This window comes from Penaeus chinensis, chromosome 21 (genome assembly GCF_019202785.1).
Source record: "Penaeus chinensis breed Huanghai No. 1 chromosome 21, ASM1920278v2, whole genome shotgun sequence".
NCBI classification, from domain to species: Eukaryota; Metazoa; Arthropoda; class Malacostraca; order Decapoda; family Penaeidae; genus Penaeus; species Penaeus chinensis.
This window is the reverse complement of record NC_061839.1, coordinates 22,939,289-22,951,788: the sequence shown is the minus strand read 5'-3', so window position 1 is coordinate 22,951,788 and position 12,500 is coordinate 22,939,289. Positions and strand designations below refer to the sequence as shown.

The 12,500-nt window shown below is 37.4% G+C and overlaps 1 protein-coding gene across 11 annotated transcripts in view; it reads right to left on the bottom strand.

Annotated features, from left to right (window-relative positions):
- LOC125036320 (phospholipase D1-like) overlaps window positions 1–12,500 on the bottom strand; it is a 34,617-nt gene that overhangs the window by 12,201 nt on the left and 9,916 nt on the right. For 9 of the 11 annotated variants that reach the window (XM_047628825.1, XM_047628823.1, XM_047628826.1 and 6 more), the window contains exons 4-16: window positions 12,006–12,094; window positions 11,014–11,131; window positions 9,949–10,099; window positions 9,153–9,248; window positions 8,498–8,635; window positions 7,412–7,535; window positions 5,419–5,516; window positions 3,623–3,811; window positions 3,399–3,478; window positions 3,044–3,116; window positions 2,076–2,213; window positions 1,733–1,871; window positions 490–629 (exon numbers count right to left, since the gene is read on the bottom strand). In XM_047628825.1, the coding sequence (XP_047484781.1) occupies window positions 490–629; window positions 1,733–1,871; window positions 2,076–2,213; window positions 3,044–3,116; window positions 3,399–3,478; window positions 3,623–3,811; window positions 5,419–5,516; window positions 7,412–7,535; window positions 8,498–8,635; window positions 9,153–9,248; window positions 9,949–10,099; window positions 11,014–11,131; window positions 12,006–12,094 (1,573 nt within the window). The remainder of the gene's footprint in view (window positions 1–489; window positions 630–1,732; window positions 1,872–2,075; window positions 2,214–3,043; window positions 3,117–3,398; window positions 3,479–3,622; window positions 3,812–5,418; window positions 5,517–7,411; window positions 7,536–8,497; window positions 8,636–9,152; window positions 9,249–9,948; window positions 10,100–11,013; window positions 11,132–12,005; window positions 12,095–12,500) is intronic. The other 2 variants (XM_047628820.1, XM_047628822.1) reach the window with 1 other exon arrangement.

The following is a 12,500-nucleotide window of genomic DNA, read 5'->3' as shown; positions in this document are numbered from 1 at the left end:
AAATGATACATATAATAAAATGTTACTTTTTGTTATTATTCTTGCACTAAGTTATGGACTACTTAGAGATGTGATAAGGAGTCTGTGCAAGGAAAACAGCCTATTGCCATCTGGATAAAGCAAATCAAATTACAAATATGACATTGAAAAATGGCAAAACAACTAAAAATGCTTATGTAGAAAGAGAGAAAATAACATTACAAAGGGGAAGCATAGAGTCATGTCACCGCACACAAGTGTTCATCCGCACCTGGCCTGCAAGCTGCACACCTATCAGAGTTGCCTGACAGGTAAGCCTTATCCTAGTAATCCTAGAAATAATACATAATGAGGATATTCCCTATAATTACTTCATTTCGACATATGAAATCACTCTTCATTTATGAAAAGAATATACTCAAGAATGAAAAAGCTTTTTACATATCTCCCTATCAGGTAGAAAAGAAAGAAAACATGTAAAGACAAAAATGAACTAAACAGCAGCATTACTTGTGCCTGTAGTCATCCCATCGACCAAATGCCAGATCAATGCCACTAATGAACGCATACATCTGGTCCACAATAACCATCTTCTCATGGTGGGCCCAATACAGCACCCCTCCTGCATAGTGATCTGGGTGACGTAAAACCTGAAAATAGATCAACAGTATATGGCATAGCAGCATCTCCTTACATGAGGAGTAACTGTTCCTCTTTCTTTTACTCCGATCCAACCTACATTTGTTTATTCAACCCCAGATATGTAAGGAAGGGTAAAGGCACTATTGTCTGACTTGCAGATTGGAATCATCAGTACACTAATAAAGAGTTCTTACCAATCTGAGACAATCACTTAGTATAAATATAAAACACTGGGGCTGATGTAAGAATGATGAGCACTATTCCGACTTAACCCAATGCCACCAGGTGGTTTCCCGATGTGAAAGCCCTTTCTCCCAGGCTGTTTTCATAGTGGCCCGGGCCCCACTGCCAGGGGATCATGTTGGCACCATAGCATGTATGGCATGACCGTACATGCCCCCAGAAAACAGGACCAGCGCATGCCATAGCATGTACATACATGCCACCCTGGGGCAAAGGGGTAACTTCATGCACATATCAGGGAAAGTATAGACTTCTTTCCTGGCTGAGTTCTCATAAGCAGGCTCTAGATGAAGAACTGCACCTGGATACTTAACTAACTTTTCTTTGCATACCATTAAACCTCAGTATCAACCTGTTAAACCCAATGCCGACGGGCATGACATGTATGTACGTGCTATGCCCACTGTTAGTTACTTGTTTTATTGTTTTTACGCAGAGATGGCTACACTTGTACTAAGTCACCAATGAGCCAGTTACGAGTACTGCCTGTCTGGCACGTTCACCCTTTTCTTTGATTTTCGAAAATATGTTTATAACCTTTAAAAATGTTTATAACATTATAGTAATTATAATGTTTATAATAAAAATAACACCATCGATATTCATAGTAAAAAATACGTTTTTCCTGCCAATTCAAATCAGGTAAGGTCACAAGGTCTACTAATTGACTTCTTTGTGGCTAAGCACTAGCAGAGCCATCTATGTGCAGAGACATTTCACAAAAAATATAGAAAATGAGCACAGCCAGAGCCTGGTAAATATAAGTCGAAGAGGTAAACAAAGGAGGCACTATTAAGAATCAAGATGGAACAATAACCAAGCCAGCAATGCATTAATAACTACGAGAAAATGTGCTCTGCCCACTTACCTTTATGTTAGGGTGCAAACTACTGATTGTTGCCTTGGTGAGAATGGAACTGATTCCCAAAGCCAACTCAACTTCCTTGTACAAGAGGATGAAGATCCTTACTCCACGTTCTGCCTGACGTTTCAATACTTCCGCCAGTCTGTGTGAGATCAAATTTGTTTATATCATGCACTTACATCATCCTCAATGAAATATCAAATTCAATTAATATAGCAATTTTATCTATTCCCAAGCATTAATAAACCATGAATTTTATTTTTAATACTTCCTCCTTTCAAATGTGTGCCATTTTGATATTCTCCATACAAAACAATACTATACTTGACACCCAAAACTCTCTAACCTCCACTGGTTTCCTGTCAGGTCTGGACGTTTGAGATAAATCTCAGGACTCATCCACCAATCTGTGATGAAAATCTCTTCCTTTGCAGACTCAAGGATGTCAGCAACGTCCCACATATAACGTGCACCATCTACATACCTGTGGAAAGGAAAATTTAAAAATAAAAAATAACTTTCTTTCTCTTCTCTTATCCTGTGGAAGAGTAGTGAAGACTGATTACACATCATCAAATAGATTTACACTAACAAATATAAAACATACTTTTTTTTAACCCAACCACCACAGATTTAGATTCTGTCCCCCAAAGTTTTTGGTGAATTTTGTTACATACAGATGGCTTCACATGCACTCAGCCAGCAAGGAGTCTATCAGTAGGCCCTAGTGACCGATCCTGATTTCCCCATTGCTTGAGCTGGTGGGAAAATGTGTTTTTCTTATTAATACAATTGATATCCATACTGTTATTACTGTTATTGATTATTAAATTGTTATCTAAATCTTGGTAGCCTATAAAACAATGAAATAATAAAAAGACCCTTTCCGAAAGTCAAGGAAAAGGTGTCCAAGTATCATTTAAAAAATTTCTCTACATAAGCATTATAATATTCATCTGTCAAATGCAAGAAGCAATCACTGGATAAACCGGTATCAACATGAATAAACACCAGTGTTCTAATTATGGTTCTGTTAATTTGATCTCTTGTTCTCCATTTATAGTACAGTAAAAAAGCATTAGAAAAGCAAACATGAAACTATATGTTATCACAAATACCAATACACCAATACAAAGATGATAATATATAAAGTATTTACCTATTTTCAAAATTAATCTGAAGAAGCAGCATGAAAAGACAAGTTAAATGAATCATTAGAATACCTATTAAATCTTGCAAGTAATTCACCAGAGGATGTATATGTTGAGTATATAGATAACAATAACAACAACAAAGAAAGCTATCAGTACCTACCAGCATGCATAAGAATTACTTCGAACAGGCGCAAAAGCATTGTACCTTGTGTCTTGACTAGTAAAATCTGTACCTGTAAAACAAAAATAATAATTCCTCATGTGCACAATGAAAATGGCAATTAACATGTTGTCACGGGTAACTCTACAAAAAAAAAAAAAAAAAAGGTCTTTTCACATGCAGTTGAAAGCCAAAGGCATCACAGCTTCAAACTTACACAACTGCCACAAGACAAAGTACTAAAGCATGTCACACTGAACAGTATAAATTAATATGAACACAAAACCAATTATTTTCTCTAAAGCCATGTGATGTAGCCTTTTAAACTACGGAAGAATAGGAATGGAATGCTTACCATATTTACGCTGTGTGTTTGTAATGTGAGCATACCATTCTTTTTTGCTGAATTCTGAGTCACATTTTAGAACTAATGACCTGAAAAATATATTCAACATGAACTAATTATGTAATGATATGATGTAAGTATGTTATTCACAAATATAAATATGTATAAATTTCCACTCTATCCACACACACAAAAAAAAAAGTTTCAAATAATATTTCATCACAAACTCTTACCGTGTCAGATTTGAAATCAGGAGACCATTACGCACGCCTAAGAGCCTGTAACCACGCGAGACTTGGAAACCTGTATCCATTAACATGACAGCTCTCACTTCCCCGGTCTCTGGAGCCAGAAAGAAAAGGCAGGTCTCTTTCAGGACCAGCCAACGTTGCTTGTACTTTCCTGTGCATGGACTTGTGCACCTGAGTAAATAGAGAAAAAGAAAATCAATATTATAATCCATACATATATTTATCATTTCAAGCAGTAATGAAATATAATACCACCACAATTCAGACCACAATCAGCAATGAAAAGGACTATGTTTTACATTCAAAACTGCAACAATGTATCATTACAATATTCATTCTTTATAATCCTTTAATCCATGAATAATAATAATAACAGTAACAACAAAAATAATAATAATAATAATAATAATAACAATAAATAATTGTAACAATACCAACAACAACAATAATAATAATATAAATAATAATAATAATAATAATAATAATAATAATAATAATAATAATAATAATAATAATAATAACAACAATAATAATAATTATCATAATCTCTCATGACGACATTTGGACCTCAATGAAGGCCAAGTGGCTGCATGACCTTTCTCTTAGGCTTAGTGATAGGCCTTTTAGACAAGTGTCCTCAGCTAGTCAAAACAGGTCAGTCCTGCAGGTGTTCAAACCTTTCAATTATCTAGAGTAAGTAGGGCAGGTAGCTGATACTGCCACTGGTGATTAAAAGCTGGAACTCACCCTGACTCAAACAGAAAGCAAAGAGTGAGAGAGATCAACAGGAAGAGAGAGACACACACAATGAGGTTAAGACTGGTCATGTAGGAAGGTATTCACTAAGATACCTTAATGAGTGTTTTGCCATGTAGTGACTAGTGCATTGTGGTGTCCTTGTGGCTTGTGACCAGTGAATAAATGTAAGAGCATGAACATTTTTTCTTTCAGACCTCAATCCATCATTAAAATTTTGTCTGGAATTTTCCTTCAGCAGAGGTTCCCAACAAAAATGATAATAAGAACTATGTAAACAGTAAAAAATGAAATAGAAATAATATAAAATAAACAAAATAAAACAAATAAATAGAATAATCAAGGAATGGAGAAATCAGGTAGGCCTACTGACATTTTGGTGACTAAGTCTTGCTGAGTCATCGATGTATAATCTGATTCACAAATCAACAGTGGATACCACAACTATCAACATCAATGGATTCACATTGAAAATATACAAGATCATCATTATAATTAGCAACATTAGATCCAGTTCAACACGTACAACCTGAGCACAATTACATTTCTATCATTCTAGTATATATCAGACACTTATCATTATATCCCTATATCAAAACATAACTGATATCAATATTTGAACCCCTTAGAAACATTGCAACATAACTGAATAATGAGCCATATAAAACATTATTAATGTCAATGAGGATTTTCAACTGAATTTATAACAATGAGTATCCTTGATTCACAATGGACATGGATAAAAATTGATCTCTTGTTTTGCCAACTTAAAATGGCCCTTGAAACTATTTCTATTCAATTTCAAAATTTCTTTAAAGAAAATATTCACACTATTCTGCAGTCCATCTTTTTAAACCTAGGCACTAAAATTAAACAGCAAAAACATATATAAATCAACTCACCAAAGAAGAGTAATATTGCTTTTGAAAACTGCTAATCCACTAACACCGATATTCCCCTGCCACGGAACTTGCACTCACAGGCAAGACACCCACAAAAACGACAACCATTCAAGCACTTACCACCTACAGCATCCACCATTGTAGCCCCCAATTCTTTTCTTAACATATCCTTCCTTGATCTTCTGGCCAAGTTCACTAACAAAGGATACTGGCGAAATCTTTGTGAGAAAAGATGAAAAAATTAATATTCTATTCCCAATATAACATTTGTTTTGCATAATTTTACTTTATTTCAGTTCCCCATTTTCTCAAATATATCATAAAGCCAACAACAAATTACTTATTTTGTATATCTACAATTATTTCTTTTATAGGTCTACCCATACCTTACAGGGCTTTTTTTATGTGTGACCCTTGTTTCAAATCATTCTCATTTTTATTTCTTTCTAAAGGAGGGAGAGGAGGAGGAGAAAGAAGAGGAGCAAAACTGGGAGTGGACAGAGGGAGGGAGGGAAGGAGGAGGAGGAAGAGAGGAGGAGAGGAGGAGGAGAGGGGGGAGGAGGACGGGAGGGGAGAGGAGGAGAGGAGAGGAGAGGAGAGGAGGAGGAGGAGGAGGAGGAGGAGGAGGAGGAGGAGGAGGAGGAGGAGGAGGGGGGGGGGGGGGAGGAGGAGGAGGAGGAGGAGGAGGAGGAGGAGGAGGAGGAGGAGGAGGAGGAGGAGGAGGAGGAGGAGGGGGAGGGGGAGGGGGAGGGGGAGGGGGAGGGGGAGGGGGAGGAGGAGGAGAAAGAGGAGAAGGAGGAGGAGGAGGAGGACAAGAAGGAGGAGGAAGAGGAGGTTGAGGAGGAGGTTGAGGAGGAGGTTGAGGAGGAGGAGGAGGAGGAGGAGGAGGAGGAGGAGGAGGAGGAGGAGGAGGAGGAGGAGGAGGAAGAGGAGGAGGAGGAGGAGGAAGAGAAGGAGGAGTTGGAGGTTGAGGAGGAGTTGGAGGTTGAGGAGGAGGAGGAGGTTGAGGAGGAGGAGGAGGAGGAGGAGGAGGAGGAGGAGGAGGAGGAGGAGGAGGAGGAGGAGGAGGAGGAGGAGGAGGAGGAGGAGAAGGTGGACGGAGTAAGAAGAGAAGGATGGGGAGGAGGAGAAAGGAGGTGGAAAAGTACCAGGATTGCACAGGAGGAGGAGGAAGAGGAGAAGGAGGAGGAGGAGGAGGAGGAGGAGGAGGAGGAGGAGGAGGAGGAGGAGGAGGAAGAGGAGGAGGAGGAGGAGAAGGAGTAGGAGGAGGAAGAAGAGGAGGAGGTGGAGAAGGAGGAAGAAGAGGAAAAGGAGGCGGACAGAGTAAGAAGAGAAGGATGGGGAAGAGGAGAAAGGAGGTGGAGAAGTACCAGGATTGCACAGTTGCAGCAATTACATATCTCAAAGTAAAACTAATATGCAGCAAAGAGAAAAACAGGCCAAAAGGTTGCACAGAAAGATAGTTCATTAAGGTATAACAACAGCAAACACAAAAAGCAGTGCAACACATGGAAGTCACATAATAAGTAAACAACCACTACAGAAATGGGTCTTCAGTGACACAAAATGATCCTTGTAGTGATCCTTCCACATGCATTACCAAACAAAATATTTTACATTCTCATATGATCTCCTTAAGTAATGCTTTGTTCATACTTATCAAAGAGTGATACTTCATGCAGGAATATGAGCATTATATATATATGCATTAATACTATATAGAAAATTTAATTTATAAACTTACTTATTAATCTCACAATTTTTCTCTGATAGGCCAGTCATATCAAAGACTTCTTAATCAGTATCTCATTCAATCCTTTAAACTTTTGTTAATCAATATGAATTTACTCATTTTAACTAAAGCTGCAATCACTCATGCCTATAACAGCATACAGTAATATTTCCAATTAGATTTTTTAAATTCTCATATACCCTAAGTCCCTTACGCCTGTATCTATTTCTGAGATATCAACATGAACTATACTATGTAGATAGCTACAATAATAGTTATGATAGTAGTTGATACAACTACACCAAAAACACAATTTGATATCTCACTGTGCAGCTCCAGTGTCACTAAACAGACTGACCCTGAACAGACTTGCATAACTACCTCAAAAAATTCAAGGACTGCTTGATGGCTGCGGAACAATGAATGGTGCATCAGATTCTTGAGGTACACCTCCAACTCTGACTGCGCAGTGCTGTCCATGGTTTGAAGGGCCCGTCGGGGATACCTGAATCATACTCAGTCTATTTTTGGCTTTGTTGCAGCTGATAGATGAGTATAGTGTCTGTATTTGTGTATGTAGAAGGGTTGGTATGTGTAAATCTGTAGTTGAATATTCTAGTCTGAATGTGTAAGTGCCTCAGTGCAAATGCATTTGAGTGTTAATAAGTTTAACCCAATGGCGTCGGGTCACGCCTATAGGCGTCATAACAATACGCCCGAAATGTGGCGTGCGGCTGTCCGCCACGGCGGCGCGCCAAAGCGCCCCGAGACAATGATTCGGCTTGATGTACCAAATTCACACGCTCAGAGTCGGCGCGTTGCTGCAGTTCGCCAGAGAGTAGAGTTTTTTTTAATTTTCTATACCTGTCGCCATTGGGTTAATTGTGAATGGATAAATGCAATGGTGACTGTGAGTAAGCCTGCATCTGAGTCTGACTGCTAGTGTGGGAGAAATTTTTAGTATCTTTGAGTTTATCCCTTGGACTGTAATATAGCCCAAAGAAAGGATGACGGGATTCACAATGAACTAAGATAGTGTCATTATTCAAATCTCTATAGGAGAAAGAGATTTTAAGTGTTTCATTTGACATATTTCTTCAAGCTAGTACTCTGGCAAAATGTGAGAAGTTGCCAAGAACATATTTGGCATCTAATGCACTGACAGTATCGAGCAAAAGGGAAATTTGTTACCATGACATCTATGGGAGCATCATTGTATGCAAGAGGTTGGGTGTAGGAGTGTATATGTGCACATGTAGCAAATCAGAAAATGATATATATATTGGGCTTGGGCATGCTTTCAGCAATCACATGCATTTAAAAATCTGATTTTGTTTAAAAGATCATGGTTGAGTTGTCATTTGTAGAAAATGTTCTACAATGATGATCTTAAACAATGCAAGGATAAAGAAGTAGATCTTATCAAGCAATAATCATCTTAATGCAAACCCATCAAAAACAACATACTTGAGTAATCTCTTTCTGTTGATTGTACCAACGGTCTCAACAGCATCACCCTCTCTATCTGCCTCTTTCATCTGTACTCGCATGCTCAATCTCCGCTGCCTTGCTCCTCTTGTTGCAGCTGGTAGCTTTAACTTTGTTCTGTAATGATTCAAGAGCTAATGTAAGTAAAATTACAGACACAAATGGTAGCATATGCAATGAAAATTTAATAAAGGAAAAGATAATTTGTTTCTATCAGATTTTAAAATGTGATTTTGACCATGAAAGCTGATTAAGGAAGTAAAATATAGTTATATTTCTGGATCAAGCCAAAAAGATGCACAAACTAAAAACAATCTGCTGAACGCTGTTATTTAGTAAATATTTCATACAGCATTTATAAGAAAATTACATCGGAATACACATATAAAAAATCAGCTTAATTTAGACACTCCTTCTCCCATAATAGAAACACATACATAGTATTTGTCTATCAGAGAAATTTTAAGATTTAAACAGTGAAATAAAATATGAACTAGAAATTAACTAGCATAAAAAGAGAATTAAAGTTAGGAGAGAATTAGATAAAAATCCAGGAAAAACAAAATCCAGCAGAAAAACAACACACCACAAGCATTATACTATACACAAGATAAATATGAAACCAGGTACAAACCTTAGAAGGAAGAGCATGTTATTGAGCGAAGTGACATTCTTCACCTTTCTCTGAACAGACCACTTAAAATCTCCATGTTCCAAATCTATAACTAAGCTGAAAAGAAAAGATATATTTAGAGGCGTAAAATTCATGCAGAAGACTAGAAATCGAAAAGAGAGAAAAAAAAAGTATTTTCAAGCAAAACATTACGTAATATCAGTTGCCTTCAACCCAATGCTGACGGGTGATTTCCCGATACGCAAGCCCTCCCTCCTGGTTTGTATTCTTAGTGGCCTGAGCCCCACTGCCAGGGGCTCATGTCTTCACCATAGCATGCGTAGTATGACCATACATGCCCCCGGAAAATAGGATTGGCGCACCATGACACGTATCCACATGCCATCCGGAATATAGTCCAGGCATGCCATGGCGTGTGCGTATATGCCACCTGGCAGCTAAGGGTTAATATGATCCAGCGAATATATATATATATATATATATATATATATATATATATATATTGTAAATAAAGAAAAAATATTGTGATTTTACTGTCTCAACATTTAAATAAATTCACACACACACACACACACACACACACACACACACACACACACACACACACACACACACACACACACACACACACACACACACACAAACACACACACACAAACACACACACACACACACACACACACACACACACACACACACACACACACACACACACACACACACACACACACACACACACACACACACACAGAGACAGAGATAGCGAGATACAACGAAAAACATTGAAATTAATTACACATGATTATTGAAGATGTTGATATGGGAGTGTGATGGTTGGACATTACAGATGTTCAAATGCACTGGCTGCTCTGGAATGAAGACCCCAGGCATGAGCTCGGAGTACTTTGTGATGTGGAAGACCTTTGAGTATGTATGCGTTCTTGCATCTGGAAAATTGTGAGGATAAAGAGGTAATTTTTATATATACATAACTTTATAATACTAAAAGTACAGTATGATATTTCCTTATGCAAATATTATTTATGTCATCTTTAAGAATTTCATGACCATTGTATTAAATATGATGAATTTAACAAAAGTATCATAGTTCATGTCTTTAACCCAACCACCATGGATTTACATTCTGTTCTCTGTATTTTTTTGTGAATTTTGTTACACACAGATGGCTCCACATGTGCTCAACTGGCAATGAGTCCCCTTTCTTTCCCCTTGAAGTGTGGGGAAAATATATTTTTCTTTTTAATACAATTGATATTGATGCTGATAAACAGGTGATATAGGTAGGACTTGTAGAGCCATCTTTGTGTAAATACAATCAATAAACTTGTATTAAAGTGGGCATGGTATGTATTCTTGCCATCCATGCCAATTGGGTTAAAGTTGATTCCATATTTCAGAAAAATAAATAAATAACCCATAAATGACAGGCTGAGTTCCATTAATGCCTGGGAGATTATGCCTTTCCACAGCTCATAAGTGTATGATATCTCGTAATGTATTTTTCCACCACAGTCTTTTAGTTTGCATCAACTAGTCCAAAGGGTAGTTGTGGAACGACATAGGCAATGTCAATCAAGAAGTGATTATCCCTTGTGAGTTTCATATACCAACTTGTCCAATAATATCACACCTTGTCAACAGAAAAAAAACGGAACCCAGAAGACTAGTTAAAAATTTAGATTAATGAGGACTAATTTCATATCAGCACCTTGCTTAATTTTACATTTCTAGATGCAACCTGATGCATCACCAGTTATCTGAGAATTTTCACCAAGACCTGAGGACATGGCACCTGTCATGAATGGGTTAATAATACTAAAAAACAAGTGAGTATAATTACAATCTGTAGAATCTGGAAGAGGATCAGCATGGTCGATGAAGCCCAGAATATCACCATCAGAATCTGGGGAACCTAGCACTGGACTCTGAGAGTTAGATGTTATCACTATGGGCGGAACCTGTAGAAAATGTTGAAATGTGTTAATAAAAAAACATACAAAATTGTATCTGTACACTAAAACCCAAAAACAGATTGACATACATGCAAACATGTACTCTTGTACATTGTTAACTTCAATATGTAGAATCTTTTAAAAGCATATCATTGTATCTTTTCATTTCACTACTGATTTTCTTACTTACAATTATTGAAACATTAACTTAAGTCAGGTCCCAGAGTCAGATAAGGCAAATGGAGTCCCAACTATAGTTAGCATTAACTATGGGCAAATTACTTTAACCCCTACGATCCAGATGACATCACCATCACGTCATGAAAAAAATATGGCTTGAGGGGTGGGTGATTTGAATATGCCACCATGAGAAAAGTTGGCTGTGAGCCCGGGTGATATTAACTTGCCATGATGAGCATTTCAGCTGAAGGCCAGGGTGATGAGACTGACTTGCCATGATTGCACAAAGCTCTTGGAGACAGTATTTCCATGTTCAGAATCCTATTCCTGTCCACTATGACCAATGGTGCAGGTTACAAACTACCTAGAGAGATGATATCAAGTCTTTGCAAGGAAAACAGTCTATTACATCTGGATAAAGCAAATAAAATGACAAATATAGACATTGAAAAATGGCAAAAAGCTAAAAACACTTTTGCTGAAATCGAGAAAATAATATTGCAAAGGAGAGGCATGGAATCTTCTCACCACACATGCATGTTCATTTGTACCCAACCTACAAGCCACACACCCAGTAGTGTCTGCTAACGTAAGCCTAACGCCTGTATTTTGGGGCACATGATGGCATTGAAGTATCCAGATCCAATGGGTTAAAGTACCTGTCTCACTCTCAACCTTTTCTTCAGCACGTTATATTTACCTGTTTTCTTTCTCTTCTGATATATGACGTTTTTGGTTGATGGATGGCATTAATACTATAATCGGTATCATCTGTGGACAAATTCAGTTCTGAAAATAATACAAGTCCTTATTTATTTATTTATCTTTTAAGGATGAAGTAGTGCCACTGAATTACAATGATAAACATATCTAGTCAAGAGAAGGAAGTTAAAAGAAAGGACACATACAACAAACAAATATATGAACATAGGAGTCAATCTCTAAAATATGTTAGTATTATCAACTAACATAAACCGCACCTAGCAATAATAAAATGAAAAGCCTGAATTAATCTCATACATGAAACAATTACAATTGTACACTAATCATTGTATCATATGTAATTAAAGAGGAACTGTAATTCCATCTAGTGGAAGAATCCTCTTAAAATATACAAAAAGAAAAATACTTTCGCCTTTTGCACAACCATTTGTTTTCAAAAGTAAAAATAAATCAGCCTTTGTTCCATTCCCAA